This window comes from Drosophila miranda, chromosome 2, assembly GCF_003369915.1.
Source record: "Drosophila miranda strain MSH22 chromosome 2, D.miranda_PacBio2.1, whole genome shotgun sequence".
Lineage (NCBI taxonomy): Eukaryota > Metazoa > Arthropoda > Insecta > Diptera > Drosophilidae > Drosophila > Drosophila miranda.
Genome location: NC_046675.1, coordinates 31,063,342 through 31,082,293, shown reverse-complemented (window position 1 = coordinate 31,082,293; position 18,952 = coordinate 31,063,342). Strand labels below are relative to the sequence as shown.

The 18,952-nt window shown below is 43.9% G+C and overlaps 2 protein-coding genes across 29 annotated transcripts in view; one reads left to right on the top strand and one right to left on the bottom strand.

The window, feature by feature from the left end:
- Positions 1-3,679, top strand: part of LOC108154948 (regulating synaptic membrane exocytosis protein 2) — a 186,268-nt gene extending 182,589 nt beyond the window's left edge. For 25 of the 27 annotated variants that reach the window (XM_033390192.1, XM_033390193.1, XM_017285453.2 and 22 more), the window contains one exon: positions 569-3,679. Coding sequence is in view for 3 of the 27 variants with exons in the window: in XM_033390198.1 (XP_033246089.1) it covers positions 569-571 (3 nt within the window). In the remaining 24 variants the exon portion in view is untranslated. Of the gene's footprint in view, positions 1-95; positions 289-568 lie in introns of all 27 variants that reach the window. The other 2 variants (XM_033390211.1, XM_033390194.1) reach the window with 1 other exon arrangement.
- Positions 3,680-3,888: 209 nt separating this feature from the next.
- The window catches only part of LOC108154208 (protein tincar), an 89,266-nt gene continuing 74,202 nt past the window's right edge, over positions 3,889-18,952 (bottom strand). The window contains exons 7-10 of one of the 2 annotated variants that reach the window (XM_017284430.2): positions 12,950-14,851; positions 12,223-12,658; positions 9,323-10,166; positions 3,889-8,508 (exon numbers count right to left, since the gene is read on the bottom strand). In XM_017284430.2, the coding sequence (XP_017139919.1) occupies positions 7,657-8,508; positions 9,323-10,166; positions 12,223-12,658; positions 12,950-14,851 (4,034 nt within the window). In that variant the 3' untranslated portion in view covers positions 3,889-7,656. Of the gene's footprint in view, positions 8,509-9,322; positions 10,167-12,222; positions 12,659-12,949; positions 14,852-18,952 lie in introns of those variants that run through there. The other variant, XM_017284431.2, reaches the window with a different exon arrangement.

Genomic DNA, 18,952 nt, shown 5'->3' with positions numbered 1-18,952 from the left:
AGCTTACGCTTAGGCTAGCGCAATCTAACAATTAATCTTCTCCTAAGAAACAAAGTTTTACAATGTAAATCAATTTTGAAACCACCACAACCCAGGGTCGTCCGATTGTTTGGGCCGGTGAATCAGTTATAATGGAGGAGCCGGGTGAATAACACTTTCCAACACTAACAACACCACAACCAACAACAACAACAAGAAAAATAACAACAACAACCACTACAACGAAAACACTTTAAGCACCCAAGCACAATTCCAATTCAAAGCGAACTCAAAACTGAACTGAATTCAGTAAGTGAATAATCCAAATCCAATACAATACTGGCGTCTCCTGCTTTTTACTTTCTCTAGCGCGCTAGTCAACACACATTCTGCCACCTTTGCCATTTTACAACAAAACCAAAAAAAAGAATACACATATTTGAAATAACCTAATTAAAACCGAAAACAAAATCATAAAAACACAGTTAATCCGTATAAAAAAAAAACGATTAACAGCCAACAGACATTTCCCTTTATGTAATGCATGTGTGACTAATATATTTACGAATTTTCACATCAATTCTTACAGTAACCCTTGCAGAGAGCTGCCAGCCAGGCAGCCAAATAGCAAAGGACCAAGGTCAGCCTGCAGCAGCATCAGCAGCAGCAGCGGAAGCAACGTGGCATCCGCCGGCCTGTGATCCCCATTCGGCATGTTGCTGGCCTAAGCTAAGTCCAGATCCGTAATTTTTTCTATTCTACAACCGAAAGGCGAGGGAGATATTCAGCAACAAAAAGTAATGAAAATTAAAAAAATTAACAAAAAACGAGAAAAACAAAAATGAAAATTAAAAAAGAGAGAAAATATCTAATTTTTGTAAGTCATGAAAACAAATGCATTTAACGAACCGAGAGAACCGAGAACACAAGAGCAGAGCAGTAAACAGATTAAACGTAACTATGGAAAACAGATACAAGATAGATATATATATATATACGAGTACATACAATACATATACACATATATAATGGATAACATTTGAAAAAAGGATACTTGTAAATTATGCATATTTAAATTAATTTTTACTACACACCTAAGATCACTATTATTTTCGTAATACGATTACTACGATTATTATTACTAAAAACTATTATTGAGATAAAATGAGATAAAAGAGGAAGAAGGAGAAAAAAAAACCAATAACCGAAAACCAAAGAAAGAAAGTACATCTAAGGAAAGGAGAAAGTTCAAGTGCTGACAGTCTTGCCTAAGCCAACGCCTAAGCTTGAGCAGCGTGCGGAAAGGGGATATAAAATGTTTAATAAATAATTAGCTAAATCTAAATCGAAAATCTGTAAATGAAAGTTATAGATTTTCAGATGATGCGATGGCAGTTATTTAAGTATATATACATATATAAATTAATATAAATCTATATATAAATATATTTACAGTCTAAGCAAGCAAAGAACCACTAACACTTAAATAAGCCTAACTTACGATTAAACCTAAACTTAATGTTAATGTTTAGGTTTAAGGTTTGGGTAACTACAAAACGGGAGATTATTTCTAGAGATATATGAGATATGTACGTATTAATCGAACAACAACCACAACAAATATTTACCAAGCGCGAGATGAGCAAGTTTAACTTAATACAAATTCTCAACTTAAGCTGTAAATAGGATCACACACACACACACACCACAGCCGGACTATCGATTGTCGTCGTCTACCGATTACCAGATCTTAGGCTTTATACAAAATTTGTTTGCTCTGCGCTCCGTCAAAAACTCCACAGCAACCCCAAAATGTGCGAGTTTTTGCCGGCTAGCGATGGGCACAGTATACAGCCACAGCTACAGCGACAGCTATGTATCATATAATTTAAACTAGAGCAATGAGAACACACACTCTATCTCTCTCTATCTCTCTATATATATAGACACATACTATATACTACGTATAACGCGATTTTGTTGTAGCTAACCCGCGCTTCACATTTTCACGCTTCTAGAGAATCGCTATAGAATCCGTTTGCGCCGTTTGCTCGGTTCCAATCAACTTGCCTCGAAAAACAAACGCATCAAGTACCTTCAAGTTAATAGTGTGAGCTGTAAAAATCGTTACCTGCTTGCCAAAGACACATAAATTACATTAAAACACACATAGCGTCGTAACACATTAGCATAAATGGAAAAATAGGAAAACTGTAAGGAGGAGGAAAACCAAAGATAGTTTGCAAATTACATTACATTTTAGTTTGAGAGACATTCTATTGGCGTTCTTTTGGGCAACATTTTGCAATGCATTCCCGAAGGGAGGAGGACTCCCCAATTGGTTCACTTTAAGGAAACATATCACAGGCCTGGGACAGACAGTAGGACAGACAGACAGAGTGATGGATGCGAGCAGTTAACTTTTATAAATAGTATACTCGTATTAGGACTATAGGGCAAAGAAATATATACATTCAGATATATAAGAGAAACGTAGCTATTGTTCCTATCCAGTTGTTTAATGTTCGTTCATTTTGCTTTCACTCATGGCTACGGATATTGATTTGAACCTTTCCGTCCATTCATTCAGCTTTCAACACACAACAACGCAAGATAAAGTTAAATATATATTGACAGGTTCATATCCATCCAAGCTGCAGCTTCCTAAATCAGAACTACGACCACTACAGAGATACGTAAAGAATTGCCAAATCACGACAGGCAGAATGCATTCAAAATGTTGCCACAAGAAAAACACAACAACAAGAACACACATTAGAAGAAAAGTCAGGATATGAGGATGAAGAAAAGGCGCTTCAAATATTTGAGAAAAGAAAAAACTACCAGCGAGGTTTCCAGCAACTAATTATACGATATATAAATCAGAGATACATTCAACATAAAAGCATACAGACATTATAGATAGTTAATCCGATTTGTACACTCCACTTCGATAGCCACGAACTTCATACGAACTTTTCTATGATAAAACTCTCTCTCTCTCTCTATCTCTATCTTTGTATTGTTTCCACTGCTCTCCTTCAGCAAACATTCGAAAATGCTTTAATTAATCAGCAAACCAGCAAAGAATATGGACAGGATGTGAAACAAACGGCGGCAAGGGCCGAAGTTGAAGTGCTCTTTCCGTGTACATACCATTGGAATGGAATTACTTGACGCCTCCTACGACACGAGTACAGTTTCGGAAAGGGCATTTCCTCCGTTTAGACATAGAAGATGATTCTTATTAGAATTCCTCTAGAATTCGTTACATTTAAGTCACACAAATGACAAAGCATATAGAAAATGTTACTGAAGCAAATGATATATTACGGCAAGTTATTTCAAGGGCAACCGAAAACCAAGAAACAAAAACAAAACAAAAATGCTACCTACACAACAACCACAAGAACAACAGAAGAATATATCATTTATTGCGAATGTTGAACACAAAATTGATTAAGAGGCAGGGGCCAGCGCTCGCTGGGCGCTCTGGATACCTTGTATTGTATTTTAATATCTCGACAACAATCGAAGGTCGAGAAACGACAATAAACTGTGAAAAGAATATGTAAAAAACAAAAACAAAACAAAAAAAGAAACTAAAATTATATTATTAACAAGATTTGCAGAGAAGGCATTATTAATATTGAAGAACACAGAAACTTGAATTGTGTAAAACTAAAAACTAAAGAGAAACTTTAATGAAAGGCAACATTTAAATAACAAAACAAAGGAAAATTCATTAAAAATTGTTTTCTAATAAAGCAGAAAATGGCCTTTGATTTCCCCAGGACCCCATTCCGCCCAGGAAAACTCGAAGATTTTTGGGGTTTCACATAAAGCGGTGGTATTTCTTTATTTACCATTGATAAACCATTTAATCCATATACGTATAGAATGTATAAATAATTTAAACATTTATGCATTTATTGATTTACCATATTAAATATATTTAGATGCGTTTATCCGTGTGCCATAACGGGTATTGGATTGGGTTTAACCTTACTATCATTTACAAGTTTCGCTCGCTTATACAAAAAATCTAACCCATGATATACGCAATAATTAAATTTGTGTAATTTTTCTGTAGGCATACTTAGTACTTTTACTTTTACTTTGACTTTTATTTGGGTATTTCATTTGAATTAATTTTTAATTGAATTATGAAATTATGTTACAAAAGTTTCTCATTTGCTTAAACGTTGATAACCCGTTTATTTTAGTGCGTTTCTCAAAGGAACCAAAGTTAAAGACGACATACTAAACTATCTTTACGGCCTATCCTCTATCGTATCAATGCATAGGATTTCTAAAGTTTTTTCGGGGGTCTCTTGTATAGGTTCTGGTGTATGTAAGTGCATTTCAAATTGTTTTATAACACTAATCAGTCTTTATAACGAAAATAAATACGATTGGCCTTTCGAATCCTCCACAGCGATGGTGCGCGCTTGTTTTCTAAGAATTATCCTGAACAATCGAACTCTCCTCCAGAAATGTCGTTATACTAATAACCATTCGAAGTTTGAATGCCAAAAAGAAAGTAGTTGACCAAAGGAGCCGAGTAAAGGTCCTTGGTCAGGACAAAGGACATCGGATGTTTGTATATCTGCTCGAAAACATGCGGACCAAGCAGAATAGTCTCGATATGAGGAGAAATGGCGTTTAATAGCGATTAAACGTTCAAAAGGCAATATCCTTATTGTCCTTGATGCCAAGCGATTCGGAATATTCTCCCGATTACAATAAGGTGTGGCATGCCTAAATCGGTAGAGAAACAGTGGAGCTATAGCGATTTAATTATTAAAATAAAATCTGGGCAAGCCCAGATCGGATCATAAATGGCAGAGAAAAGTAAGTATGTAGGACTGGGAAAAATATCCTTGATCCTTGACAAGGACTCTATCGGCGATGTTACCTTTATCTTAGGAACCCATCGGACCACTTAAATCAGAGAAGTCTAAATATGTAACCCTGGGGAAAATATCCTTGATCCTTGAAAAGGACGTCATCAAATCGGGGACATTTTTGCGATCATAGAACTGAATTTGTATGGCTGGCGATGTTAGAGTCCTTGTCCAAAGATCAAGAATATTTCTCCGATCACAGGAAGCCATGACACAACTTGATCGGCCTTCAAATACCGAAGAAAATAAAGTATGCTTATGATTAGAGAAAATTTCCTTTATCCTTGAAGACGTCGCACGTGCCGATCGGACAAGAAATAGCGGAGCTATGACATAAACAATAAATTACTTTCAACCTCTTTCAATTTGCTCGCAAAACAAAAATTTGTCGATTTCAGATCTGGGCTACCAGGCCAACAGAAACCAGCAGCAAGCAACTGTAGAAAATTTAAAAAAAAATTGCAGCATACTTTTGGGGGCTACAAACCACCGACCCTCTGCTGATTTATGTTTGCCTGGTATCCCAGACCGAAATTTCTGATTTGAGCGGCTGAACAAGAATTTACTTTCAGCCACTTTCAACCACTTTCAGCTACTTTCAAGCACTTTCAATCACTTTCAATTTGCTCGCTAAACCGAAATTTGTCGATTTCAGATCTGGGATACCAGGCGAACAGAAATCAGCAGAAGGTCACTGGTTTTTTTTTTGTTTACAGTGGCGCCCCCATTTGTCGCCGGGGATTTTTTGAACTACATTTTCGATGGTGGCGGATATTTTTGTTGTTTTCTCCGGTATTTGTGGACCGATCGGGGAGTGCGACAGCTTCCTGGAATCGGAATAAAATCCTTGATTTGATGGAGTCCTTACCAAGGATCAAGGATCAATGATAAAGGATATTTTCTCTAGTCTTAAGCATACTTTATTTGCTGGCCGATCAGGTTGTGCCATGGCTTCCTGTGATCGGAAAAATATTCCTGATCCTTGCACAAGGACTAAAACATCCCTAGCCACACAAATTCAGCTATCTCGGCCATTTGTGGCCCGATCAAGGCGTGCGATAGCTTCCTGTGATCGCAAAAATGTCCCTGATTTCATGAAGTCCTTTTCAAGGATCAAGGACATTTTCTCAAACAAAGAATATTTTGTTTTCTCCGCTATTCGTGGTTATACATAGCTAACAATGATCAAATAAATGTCCTTGATGAATTCCTTATCAAGGATATTTAACTAAGCGATTCTTTACGCTATATCTCGGCTATAGCACGGCCGATCTGGACGTGGAATGGCTTTTCGAGATAGGAAGAGTCCTGCTAATCTTTTGGCACCTGCAAAAAGGACATTGATATCCCCAAACAGCCTGGAAGGATGCCATAATTTATAAATAAAGCCAAACACAAAAGATACTTCATAAATTTCGATCATTATATTCTCAGCGCAGCCTGAAATATGCCATACTTTCTATAAGATCAATCGTTCTCGAGCTCTGTTCAAGGATAACCAAATGGGATGATTGTTCTAATCCTTAAAATGTGAAAGTAGACCAATCGCCAATCGAAAATGGACAAGAAATAAACAAATCTATGCGGCGGCTAGACGACATTTTGAAGCAATGTGCAGGAGTCCAAAGTGGAAAGTCTTAAGTGTGTGTTTATGTGGAGATATGTATGCGGGGGGGACGTGGATAGTACATATATCATTTGTATCATACATTAAATAATATTATTCATATTGTCGCTTTGTTACATTACATTTTACATCCATCTTAAACGTTAAGCGCTGCGAGACCATAGAAAATACTCGTACATAGGTGTATGTATGCAGAAGCCTTGCTGGGGTGTCTATATCCTCTATATCCGACTAGCTGAAGCATATGGTTTTCGGCTATTAAGTGCCATTAAATTGGTTACCATTTTACAATTACTAATTCTTACAATAAAAACCATACAATCGCTGCTTAAATTCGTATGCCTTTTGTTCCTTCCGAGTGTGTGCGGGTGTGTGTTAATAAGTTTAGTGAAAATTGCTTAGGGGAAAATACTTTGAGTGCTTGCACATGATCAAGATTATGATATTTCTTCCTTCTGTTTACGAGTAATGCGTAGATATAGGGGGCTGGGGAGGGAGGGGTCTTACAGTTAGCTATAGATATTCCATTCATATATGATATGATAAACTTTAGTTTACATTGATTACTTAAACACATTAGATTAGCTTATTATCTTACACATTGTATACGAGCATAGCCATGTATAAATATATATATATATGTAGATATAAATATAAATAGATTTAGATTTGGATTTGGATGTAGATTTAGATGCATGAAGATATAGTTAGTTTTAAGGTTTCCTTTGCGTGGGCGTTTGTCATCATCAGCTACGACTGTGTGTGTCTGTCTGTGTGTGTGTGTGGGTTGTTTGTGCTACAACATACTCATATTCATACTCATAATCGCACTCGCTTGAGTGTAGGTGTGTAGTCGATCATTGTTTTAGGCAAAGCAATCGAAAATGAATAAATACATACTCGTACACTCATGTATACCCAAATCGGGACTCGTTCTCCAGCCGATCTCGAGTGCATTGTTTTTGGAAGATTAGTGGATTAGTGGTGTGGCTTCTCTTGGGCACGGAGCTGTACAAAAACCGAGAGGCTAACTTAGAAGAGTACGGGGTTACGGATACGGTTAGGGTGCTACAGTACTACAGTACTACAGTACTACGAAAAACTGAGTAAATAGTTGGATGAGCTTGAGCTTGAGCTTGAAGCCTAATGCAGCTGGGCCGTCACATACAGTCCGCAGTCCTGATCGGAGGCCATCGAATAGTTGGCCGAGTCGCGGTCCTCGGGTATGGTGGGATGCGTCTCGTGGGGCAGCTTGGCGAAGGCATGGTGTCCGGCCCCGTAGCCCAAGTGGCCGTACGGCGACTCGGCTGCCTTGGTCACATGCGGCAGGCGGCGCAGGAAGTGCGGATTCGAGTAGCGGACGCCGTTCGGTAGGGTGGTGTGCGGCGCCTGCATCTGACCGTTGCCCAGGGCCACTGCAGCGTTGGCATAGTGCATCCCAATGCCGGACGTCTTGAAGCTGGTGACCTGCGAGGGCGGCGGCGGTATGGCCCCACCACCCATCGAGGTGGTCATGGCCGAGGTGGAGGCATAGCCGCCGTTGCCAGCGTTGCCGGCAAGCTGCTGGCTGTGGCAGCCCACCGGCAACGGCATCGTGCTGCAGTGGGCCGTGTAGTCGAACTTCTGCTCCGGGGCGGTGCGCTGCATCGGCAGGGTGGCACTGTTCATTCCGGCGGCGGAGGTGAGAGAGGCCGCAGGATCGGCATTGAAGCTGGACATGCGCATGTTGGTGCAGCGGCCGTAGGGCTCCTCCTGGATGGGCGGCTGTGGTGGACGCGGCGGCGGCTTGCAGCTGGCCCGTGGCCTGATGATGACTTCCAGCTCGCGCTCCTCGCCCGAGTGCACACCGCTCGAGGACTCGGAGGGGGCGCGCTCTGGCGGCGAGGTGGTGGTGCTCTCCGTGATCGAGTTGGTGTCACTGCGTGGCGTCAGGGCCTCGTTGGGTACGCCCGAGTCGGCGCGACGCAGGCAACGGGGTGTGGAACTGGAGGCAATCTGGATGGACGCGGGATAGACAGAGAAAGAGTCGGGAATCAGTGAAAGTGGTTAAGGAATCGGCTATCGGGTAATGACTGATGAGGATGGTTGGGGGTGTGGGTGTGGCTTCAGATGGGCCGTGTCTGCAAGTGAAAATGAAATCAAATCAGATCAGGCGTCAGTCGGGTAGGGTCCGTTGTCGGGAGCCTTCCGCTGTCTGGGCCATCCATCAATCCGTGCACTGGCCCGTAGACTAATTCGGACTTCTATCCAATCCCTATTCCCACTCCGAACCATGTCCCCTGTTCTGTCTGTGGCCCTGGCACTGATTTATGCTGTCTCATAACAGCAAACATAAATCTCCTGCAACGCTCGCCTGCACTCTGCCTCTGCACCAGGGGCGTGACATAGTACACGCCCCAAAACATGGGGCACGCATCGCATCGCAGCGCCTCGCCACGTCTCGTCTGTGGTCCCCAGACCTGGCTTCTCCTACACGAAACATTAAATTATCCTGTGCTTGGATTTTACATCGAAAATGGGATACCCTCTTGCATCTAAAAGGGGGTTTGGAATGGTTGGACTATCGTTTGAAGCAATCAATTTGATACTAGCATCAATCAATCGACAAAATCTTTAATAAATTGTACCCTAAATTGGGATTTTCAATAAGAATACCTTAAGCTGTAATGCTTCCAAAATTTGATACCTATTCCTCTGAAATTCATACCTCTTCTGCTGTTGGAAGCCCCTACCTTGGACATTTGTCTTGTCCCCATCGTCTATAAGAATTATTTCTGCACATTCCACACGCTTCTTCTTTGACACTTACATGCGCCTCATTTGTGTGTACGGCAACCGTGACGGGAGCCAAGGGGCTGACTAGATGCTGATGCGTTGGATTCCCCTGCTGCTGCTGCTGTTGCTGTTGCTGGAGAGGATGATGTGGCGGCTTCTGCGGCTGGAGCGGCTGCTGGAGATGCTGCTGTAGATGCAACTTGTGATGGTGCTCGGGCGACAATTGCATTATCTCGGGCATGGCTTGGGGGGCACGACCGTACGGCCCGGCATGGGCGTGGGCGTGGGCATGGGGCAGCACTGCCGGTGGCTGTGGCATGGGTGCACCCTTGACGGGCAATGGCGGCGGCGGTGGGGGTGGCTGTGCCGCTGCCGCTGGCTGTGGCGGCTCCAGATCTCTGGTCGAGGCATATGTTATACTATCGTCTCGCACGCAGGCCAACAGTTTGCCCTCCTCCGAGATGTTGTCGTCGCTGATGCCGCCCAGTCCGCTGAGGTTCGCATAGTCGTGGGGATGTCCATGGGCAAATTGAGGATGTGGATGCTGGTGGTGGTGCTGCTGCTGCTGCTGCTGCTGTTGTCGCTGATGCTGCTGCTGCTGCTGTTGATGGTGCTGGTTGGTGGTTGGCGGCGGCGGTGGCAGCTCATCATACTCCGACAGGTGGAGCAGACTAACGCCCACCGATGACGAAATGCTGCCTCCACCTCCAGCCCCGGTACCAGCCCCGACAGCACCCAGTCCCAGACCACTCTTCATGCTGCCCATGGTGATGCCCACAACGGCGCCGGCAGTGGCTGCCCTTAGTGTCGCGTACTCGCCGTCGTCAATTTCCCCCGCAGAACTGGCAAAACATATCGAGGCTCCACGGCTCGTATGGCTGTATCGGGGAGTAGATCAACGATCGTTGGGTTATTGATGGGGTTCAAAGGTTGTACAAGAAGGTTAGTATTGTTGCTCTATTGTTTGGTTGTTGTTGTTGTTATCGCTGGGAGGAGCGCAAGGGCTTGTTCTGTACTTTTGGGCATGGAACTAAAGATGAAAGATTTCAAAGATTACTAGATCTTTCATAAATCTATCTGCGATATGGAGTTTTATGGAGAATTTCTATCCGAATTTAAGCTTTGATTCATTCTTTTTTTTTTTAGTTCGTTTTAGTCCTAAATTCTCCCTTTTAAGTAGTCTCTGATCTCTTGCATTTCCTTAAACGCTTCCGGGTGATGCAGCAGCACCCCTCGGTTGGTTTTGCTTAGCCGCCACGCAACAAGCTTCGGTTTTGGGTTACCCGTAAATTAATATCCCAATATTTAAATGCCTTAATTACTATATAGACGGAATTCATTCAAACCTATTGATTCGAGTGTTTAAAAATTGTCAGATTATTTCTTTACAGCTGGAAATCCCTGTAGCTCCCTGTATTTTATTCCTTAAAAATTGTCAGACTATTTCTTTCCCTTGTATATACTTTAAAAGTATGGAAATCCCCGTAGATCTCTGTAGTTTATTCCTTAAAAATAGACTAAATATTGTTGTGCTTTAGAAACACTTTGAAAAGGTGGAAATTCCTGTAATTTGTTCCTTAGAAATTGTCAAACTATTGCTATACTTCACAAACACTTTAAAGAGATGGAAATCCCTGTAGATTCGAGTGTTTATTCCTTAAAAATTTTCAGAATTTTTCTTTGCTTTACAAACACTTTAAAGAGATGGAAATCCCTTTAGCTTTTAGTGTTTGTTCCTTAAAATCGTCAGACTATTTCTTTACTTTATATACGATTTAAAGAGATGAAAATCCCCGTAGGTCTCTGTAGTTTGTTCCTTAAAAATTGTCAGTCTATATCTCTACTTTATTTACACTTTAAATATATAGAAATCCCTGTAGTTTCGATTGTTTATTCCTTAAAAATCATCAGATTGGAAATCCCTACTATTTTTCTGTGTAAATACCTTTCCAAATTACTCCAACCATTAGTTCGATTCCCTGTTTTGGTCAGAACAAACCCCCTCTTCTCTCTGTGCTTTGTGTTAGTTTAATGGTTTCGTTTTCCAGTTAGTTAAACAATTTACAAAACACACAACGATAGCAACAACAACAAACAGCAACAACCACAATACAAAATTGTGCGCAAGTATTGATTGGTTTTTAGTATTTTGTTAATTGAAATACACTTCGGCCATCACATCACACACTCAATTAGCTAGAGTTAGTAGTAATTAAGTTTCTAGTTTAGAAATTATTAAACAATTCGAAAAATGAAAATCAACAAACGAATCTCTTGACGAGTATATAAAAAACAGGCGACAAGCGGAACAAAAATAGTTTCTCTTCATCATTAAACATCCTTCAGCCTTCAGCCTTCCTTCCTTCCATCCTCCATCCTCCATCCTCTAGACATACAATACATCTACATATATATGTCGTATATATGATTCTGTTTTAGTATGAACAATCAGTTTTAGTTTTGGGGTTGATGGACAAATCAAACAACAGAAAGGACAAAATGCACGCACGAATATCACACAAAGGAAAAAATACAAATAAAAATAGTGCTTGGAAATGTGTGAGCGAAATTTGGTGTTGCAAAATCACAACTAGTGTTGGGCAATTAGTTTTTAATGAGACGTGCAGATACACACACACACACACTGGCACACGCCGAAAAATAAATGAATGGAAGATGAAACAGAAAATGGAAATTCCTGAAAATTGTGCATGGGTTTTCCAGATAATGGCTTGGGGTGTGTACGGGATTATGGTTTTGGTTATCTGTGTGCGTGGGTGTGGGTGTGTTTTTGGAGGTGCAGTGTGGACAAAAACTAAATGAAACTAGATGCTAAAGGTTAATAGAAAAACAACGGACAAATATTGGGAGCCGGTCTGCTCTTTTGGTTTGTTTTTTTTTTTTGTTTTTTGTAACTAAAAAACGATTTTTTACCGCTTGCCATCAGTTTGTTCTTGGTCACCAATTAGTAGGACATCATCAGACGTACTCGTAACTTCATTGAAGGTGACCTTCAGCTTGGGCGAGCTGGGCGTCAGCTTCGGCCAGTAGATATCCTCCTGGGCAGCCAGACCCATGCCCATGCCCATGCCCATGCCCAGCTCCGTGCTGGTGGCCGTGCTCATCATGTCCGGCTTCGAGGTGGAGTCGTTGCCGCCGTTCATGGTCGTGCTGGTGGAGTTGCCGCCGCTGCTCGAGTTGCTGCCCGTCCGCTGGCCACTGGACATCAGCAGGGGCTGGGCACTGGCCTTGTTCAGCAGGCCCCCGTAGGTGTTGTCCAGCGGCGGCAGCTTGAAGTGCCAGCGCCGTTTGATCGTCAGACAGAGCCAGACGACAATCCACAGCAACAGATGCGTGACACCAATGAGAGCTGCCAATCCGCATCCAAGGGCAGGCCACAGACAAAGGAAGAAAGAATGGAAATCCAATATTAAGATTAAGGCAAGCGAATGACAGTTTAATTGGACAAAGGCGACACTCGATTGTCTTTTGTTTTCAAGCCCCATGTCCGCTAATTGGATTAGGGGCCACAGACCACAGGCCACAGACCACAGACAAGGGGTTCAAGGCGTTGTTTGACCTGCTTGTTGGTGCCGTCCAATTAATAATTGAACCAAACAATCACTCGATTCAATTACTAATCGGTTTGCCATATTCTCACCTGCCAGAAACGTGGGGCAATGCAGATTGTTCTTGTAGGTGGCACTCAGATCGTTGAGCAGCGGTGCCTTGACCACCGCCAGGGCCAGGACAAAGCACAGCGAGGCGCAGTGGGCAAAGTAAATCCAGGTCTCGTTGGCCTTCAGAGTGATGATCGAGCGATCCCGCATGCGGGTGGCCAGGCGACCATGTCCGTACAGATACATGACCATCGAGGAGGCCAGCACCAGGGCCGTGGCCAGCAGATACAGGGCCAGCGTAACGACGCCGTTCAGTATGAGTCCCGGCTGATGCACGGGCATGGCCTCGGCATAGATCTGCAGCTTGTACAGATTCGAGACGCCCACGTAGCCAAGCACGATGTCCAGGGCGGCCACAATCATCTGCAGACTGAAGACACAGGCAAAGGACTTGGAGGTGTTCCAGAACACGGCCGGATAGCGCACGGTCCACACCAGCAGGGCGCACAGGAGGTTCACAAACTCCGCACTCGGCGGCTGGGCAAATATGGCCACATCGATGGGCTTGTCAATGCCAAAGAACAGCTGCAGCATTCCGGCAAAGCCATCCAGCCGGACGTAGTCGCTGCCGGGCGGTGTGGTCGGCGGTGCCGGTGTGGCGGGCGTCAGGGCCGGCACCGACTGAAAGTCTCCCTCCTCCAAATCAAAGTCCTCGCTCTCTTCGACCTCGTCCTCGTTGGACTTGGCCACAAATTCACTCGAACTGATGCTGCCAGTGCCATCGCCCAGCTGATATTCCGGCTCGATCTCCACGCCAGCGCTGGCCGAACGCTTGCTGATCCTTCGCTTCTGGTTCTTCGGCTTGATGGCTATGATCTTGGAGTTGCTCGACACTGGCGTCGAGGGTATGATGATCTCTGGCAGGACTTCGGGCCGCACGCGGTGGATGTTGCTGTCCCGCGTGGTGGTCTCCTCCGGCTGCTGCTGCTCCCCTCCAGGATAGCTCTCCAGCATTGCCTGCTCGTGCGATGCCACATGATGACGACGCGGCTGCTGCTGCTGTTGCTGTTTCTTGTGGTGCTGCTTGTGATGCTTTCGGGTTTTGCTGTGATGAGGATGTGGCTGTTTGGTTGTTGCCGCCGCTGCGGTTGTCCTGGTCGTTGTGGCAGGAGTCGTCGTCGATGTCGTTGTCGTCGTCGTCGTGCTTGTTGTAGTGGTGCTTCTTCTTGTGGTTGTTGTTGTTGTTGGCGCCTCGGTTGTCGTTGATCCCGAGTCCTTGCCCTTCCCCAGTGTCCCCAATGTCTGCCAATTCTCGATATTCAACTTGTTGCTGCTGTCGTTGTCGTCGTCTGTGGAGCTGCTCCTGCCTGTGGTTTTCGGTGCAAACTCATCAAAGTCGGGCAGTATAACCGTGCCCTGCTCCTCCCCGGAGAGATCCACGTCCTCCTCGTCGTCGTGTATGGCCTCCTCCAGCTCCTGGCGCTCCTCCTCGTCAATATCTTGATTAATTAAATCGGGCACTTCAAAGTATTTGCCCGCATTCAATTTTGTGGATATGGGTGTCGTCTTTGCCGCCGTCTTTGTCGTTGTCTTGGCCGCCGCCGTCGTCGTCGTCGTCGTCGTCGTAGACTTCTTCCTGCCACCAGCATTTGCTGCCTTATCTGGTTGAGGTCGTAGGTCGAACAAGTTGTTATTGCCTCCCAGTCCTGGTCCCAGTCCCCGAATGGCCGTGAACATGGTATCGTTGTAGTAGTCCTCCTCCTCTTGACTGCCGCTGCTGGTTGCGGTCATGTTCAAAGTCTGTGAATGGTCCTCATCCAGCTCGTTCGGCAGCTGCTGATGGTAGTGCTTTGGCAGGGCCGTGGCAGGTCCCACCACCGATAGGGCCATCAAATTGCGTCGATTGATAACAACAAAGTCCATTTCAGTGGCCCAAATTTGTTCTGCAAAGAAGAGACAGCCGGAAAGGATGAGAGAGAGTGTTGGAGAGAAGCCAGAAGGCACTGCCTTGATGGATGGCTGCTCAAGTATATGGAATTAATTGCTTTGAGCTCGAGCATCTCTAATTGGAATACATCACGCAGGATTACATGTAAAGCACCTGTTAAGGACACACACACAGAGAGGGATGCTGCCTGGGCAGTAAATAAACACAAGCCACAGCCCCTGCGCCAGGATCTGGAGCACCTTCTCTCTGCTCTCCCTCTCCCCAAACCAATCGTTAATTAAATGAGGCATCGTTGGGGACGCTTGGTCCCCGCCCAACTGATTAATAAACATGTGTCGCGCCAGCAAATGTATCTCCGGAACCCCTGAATGTATCTACCTATCCCTTTGGTAGAGCTCTGCTCTGGTCGGAGCCCTAAATGTTGACTAAATCTCGCCAGCACTGCCCAAAATGGAATGCTGCCCGGACTACAACACAAAGGAGAAATTGTGGCAGCCATTGTTCGCACAAAAGGATTTGGCCAGGCCAAAAACAAGAACACAAAAAAAAGAAACGAAAAGCCAAGAGAGAAAGCGAGTGGAAAACTATTCCCCATACAAATCCCATTTCCGTTCGCATTCGAATGCCGAAGCGAAACAATGGACCAACAACAACAACAAGAAGAGGATTGTGTTGTAGCCATTAGCCACGCCCCCGCCCCCTGGTCTAATTAAACGAGCATTTGCAGCATATGGTGGCAGCCTTCTCTGGGATCTATCTATCGTTCGACCACCATCTACAGATTACTTCCATTTAACTATAAGCATAATAATATCGATGTTTATTACGGTCAAGCATTCGTTCGACAAGGAGTGTGCTTTGGGGGGGGCATCCTGGCGCTTCCTGGAGCATCCAATCAGGCAAACGAAGGATAAGCTGAAATCTGCAAATATCTAAGGTAATGCATGCCAGAATCAACGGTTATCCTATCCAGGCGAGTGCCTGGAATTATGTATTTCAATTAGGAGAAGATTTAGTTTTTCTTTTCTGGCAAATACTTGAGTTACTCGCAGGGAAAATGGTTTAAGTTCTAGGGGCTTTTAAACTTAACAGTTTCTTGGGTTTATTTCGGAGATATTTAGAGTATTTATATAAGAATTATCTGGTTTTTCTAGGTAGAACATAAGGAATAAGGATTAGGGGTTGGCAAAATTTAAATGAATTTTCATTGAATTTAATTTAAACTAAGTTTTAGAGACAGTTAAAGAAATCTACAACTAATTAAAGGGAAAACAATTACCATAGAGGTATGGTCCCAGTGTTGCTTAGCACTTAAGGGTGGGTTTTCACAGAGCTTCCCTCAAGAATTCCGACTGGTTTTTGGTTAGTTCTTTAAACAAGCCTCTTTTAAGCCATAGTTTTGTCCACGAAAATGATTGCAGATATTTAAAAATCCATGTTTTAGCCCCTACCCAAAGGGAACTCCTTCTAGTTCTGCCCTAAACCCTGATTAATTTCCCCTAGAAACCCTATTTTATGCTAAATACAAAAGCTTTTAGTCAGCTATTAGCCAAGAACTGATTCAGAAATGCTTACAGGCTCTTAAGCCCCAACTTTGTTCATTGAAAGGCAATCGGGCATAAAGGAATCCTGTTGACAGGCTGCCCGGCCCCTGGATATTGGGAATTGATTAAGGGGAAACCCTTCAAGAGTAGTCCGACTCTCACTCGTACCTTTCGCTGCTGTGGCTCCTGGCTCTTGTCTAATCCCTTATTAAAGCCCCACTTCAGAGCCGCACAATTTGTTTGTCTTTGGCAGCTCCTGGGCTCCTGTCTTCGATAGGGGAAGCGGGTCCTTTCCAAAGCTCGCTAATTAGTTTACTTTATGATGTCGGTTATTGCATATCGTATCCTACGAGGATACTTGGAGGATGCCCTAGTTAATAAAGGAACCAACCAAAAGCAGCGGGAAATTTGCCAAGTTAACACTTTCATAAAATTATTTATTAGTGCGGTCGGGGGGGGGAGGGTTTCTTGCCCAGCCGGTAGTCGTGGGAAATAAAAGAAAGTCCTCAAAATGGGAATTGCCGAACAAATATTAAAGACAATGCCGGAAGATCCCCCAAAAGACACGAAAACTGAGTCTGAAGCGGGATTACAACAATGGATGCCATAATAATATGTCGTTGCCGTTGGTGTCGTCTCCCTGGCAGGGGCGGCGGCGGTGGGGGCGACGGCGGCAAGTGGCTCGTAAAACCGACAACACCGAAAATCTCAAGATTAACCCGGAGGCAGCCACGCTCCACGCTCTGCTCCTCCTGGTGCCTTGACTCTGCCACCTCCTTGATTATGCCAATGACAATAACACCAACGAGACTGAGCGGCCAAACAGGGAGGAACAAGGAGGAACAAGAAGGAGCAGCTAGGAAGCTCCAAGGATAAGAGTAATGAAAATGCGCAAATCCAAGTCGGGCAACGCCCACTGGCACTGGCAGTGAAGGAGGGACTTCCCGCTGCGGTAATAGTTGCGATAAGACGACGAACGTACTGTGGGTGGGAGAGGGGGACTGGGGGGGCCTGTTCTCTCCCTTCAACCCCAAAGCCTGCGCGCTCGTTAAGTCTTTAGCATGAATAATGATAAGTTTTCTTCGGGCCAGAGACGAGCCACGAACCGACGACCGACGACCGACGACCTACAGGCCGGGGCTCAACGTCTTTAGCCACTTCCGGAGGACCAGCATCCTTAACGTAATCGGAGAGGGCCTGTTTAGCCAGCCTTTTATGCGCTCAATATGGCGCAGGTCCAGGCTCTCTCCTTCCTTCCTCTTCTCACGCTTGCCTCGGCCATTACATTTTTCATTTGTTTTTCTACTGAAGTCGAGAGATGTCTGCATTAATTATTTATGAGTGCAACATGGCGTATAAGTGATTTCCCCCCCCATAAAAATTGCCATCCCTCTCGGACAGTGATTTTTGTGTCATCTATTAATGAAATTAATTAAGGAATTGTGGTCTTCCAGCGGATCCTTCCGTCGTTCTTAACGCATTTTCATTGTCTTACAACAGCTGCCGGCTTTGCCAAGTTTTCTCTTCCTTTTTGTTGATTTTTTTGCATTTTAATAAGTTTTTCTTTTACTTTCAAGTTAGGCGCATAAAAGCGGCATTTGATGGCTCGATGGGGAGTTGAGTTTTCCCTTGGGGATATATTTATTTTTTGTAACTCTGAGAGTTTAAAGAAAACTCCAGAGAACTCTCTCTAGGAAACAGAAAAGGTTTGAGTGGAGTATTCAGGGATTGGAACTACAAAAAAGTTAATCAAAAAATGTAATCCATTAAAGTTTATACTATTAAGCAAAAGATCCATCAACTATGAACCCTAGAGGTGATGGAAAAATGAGTATAAATATCTACTTTGGCTTTTAAATATAAAAAAAACACCGGCTGCCCATTTAATAAGCTCTTTATTCCCTTCTCATTTTTGCAGGTGCTCTGTTTTTCCCTTAATTTTCCTTCTTTTTATAGGAGCATCCATTAATTTCCTTATCGCCTCTCCTTCGCCCACTGATTTATCACTCCCTCATTTCCTGTTCGGCAAGGGAAATCCCTTTTAGTCATCAAATATTTGGCGAAGTTAATGCAACATAATCATAAAATGCATTTGTGGCTACAGTTGTGCCCCACCGACGCCCCCTTTTTGGGTGGGTCCTTTTTATGCGAGTTGGTGGAAAGTTTTTAAAAGCATTTCTCGTTCTTCTTTCTTTCGTTTTACGATTGGCCCGCGACGCCTAATTGCTTCATCGCTTCTTAGTCTGATTTTATGCTGATATAAAAGTTGAGTGAATTATGGAACATAGACCAACCCCCTCCCTAGCCTTGGCCTAAACACTAATCATTGGCCTGCCGATCAAAGGGGGAGGGGAGGGGTTGTGGAAAATGCATCTAATTGCTTGCTGAAAATAATAATTCTACAACTTACAGCCATAAGCGCATCAGGAAGGGCCGTCTGACAGGCCAATCTTGGAGGAGCTTAAGTCTTTAAGGATGTCAGAGCCTCGTTGACAAATTGCCCAGAGAGGGAGAGAGGGGGAGAGCGGATGGGAGTGCAGGCAAGCGTGAAA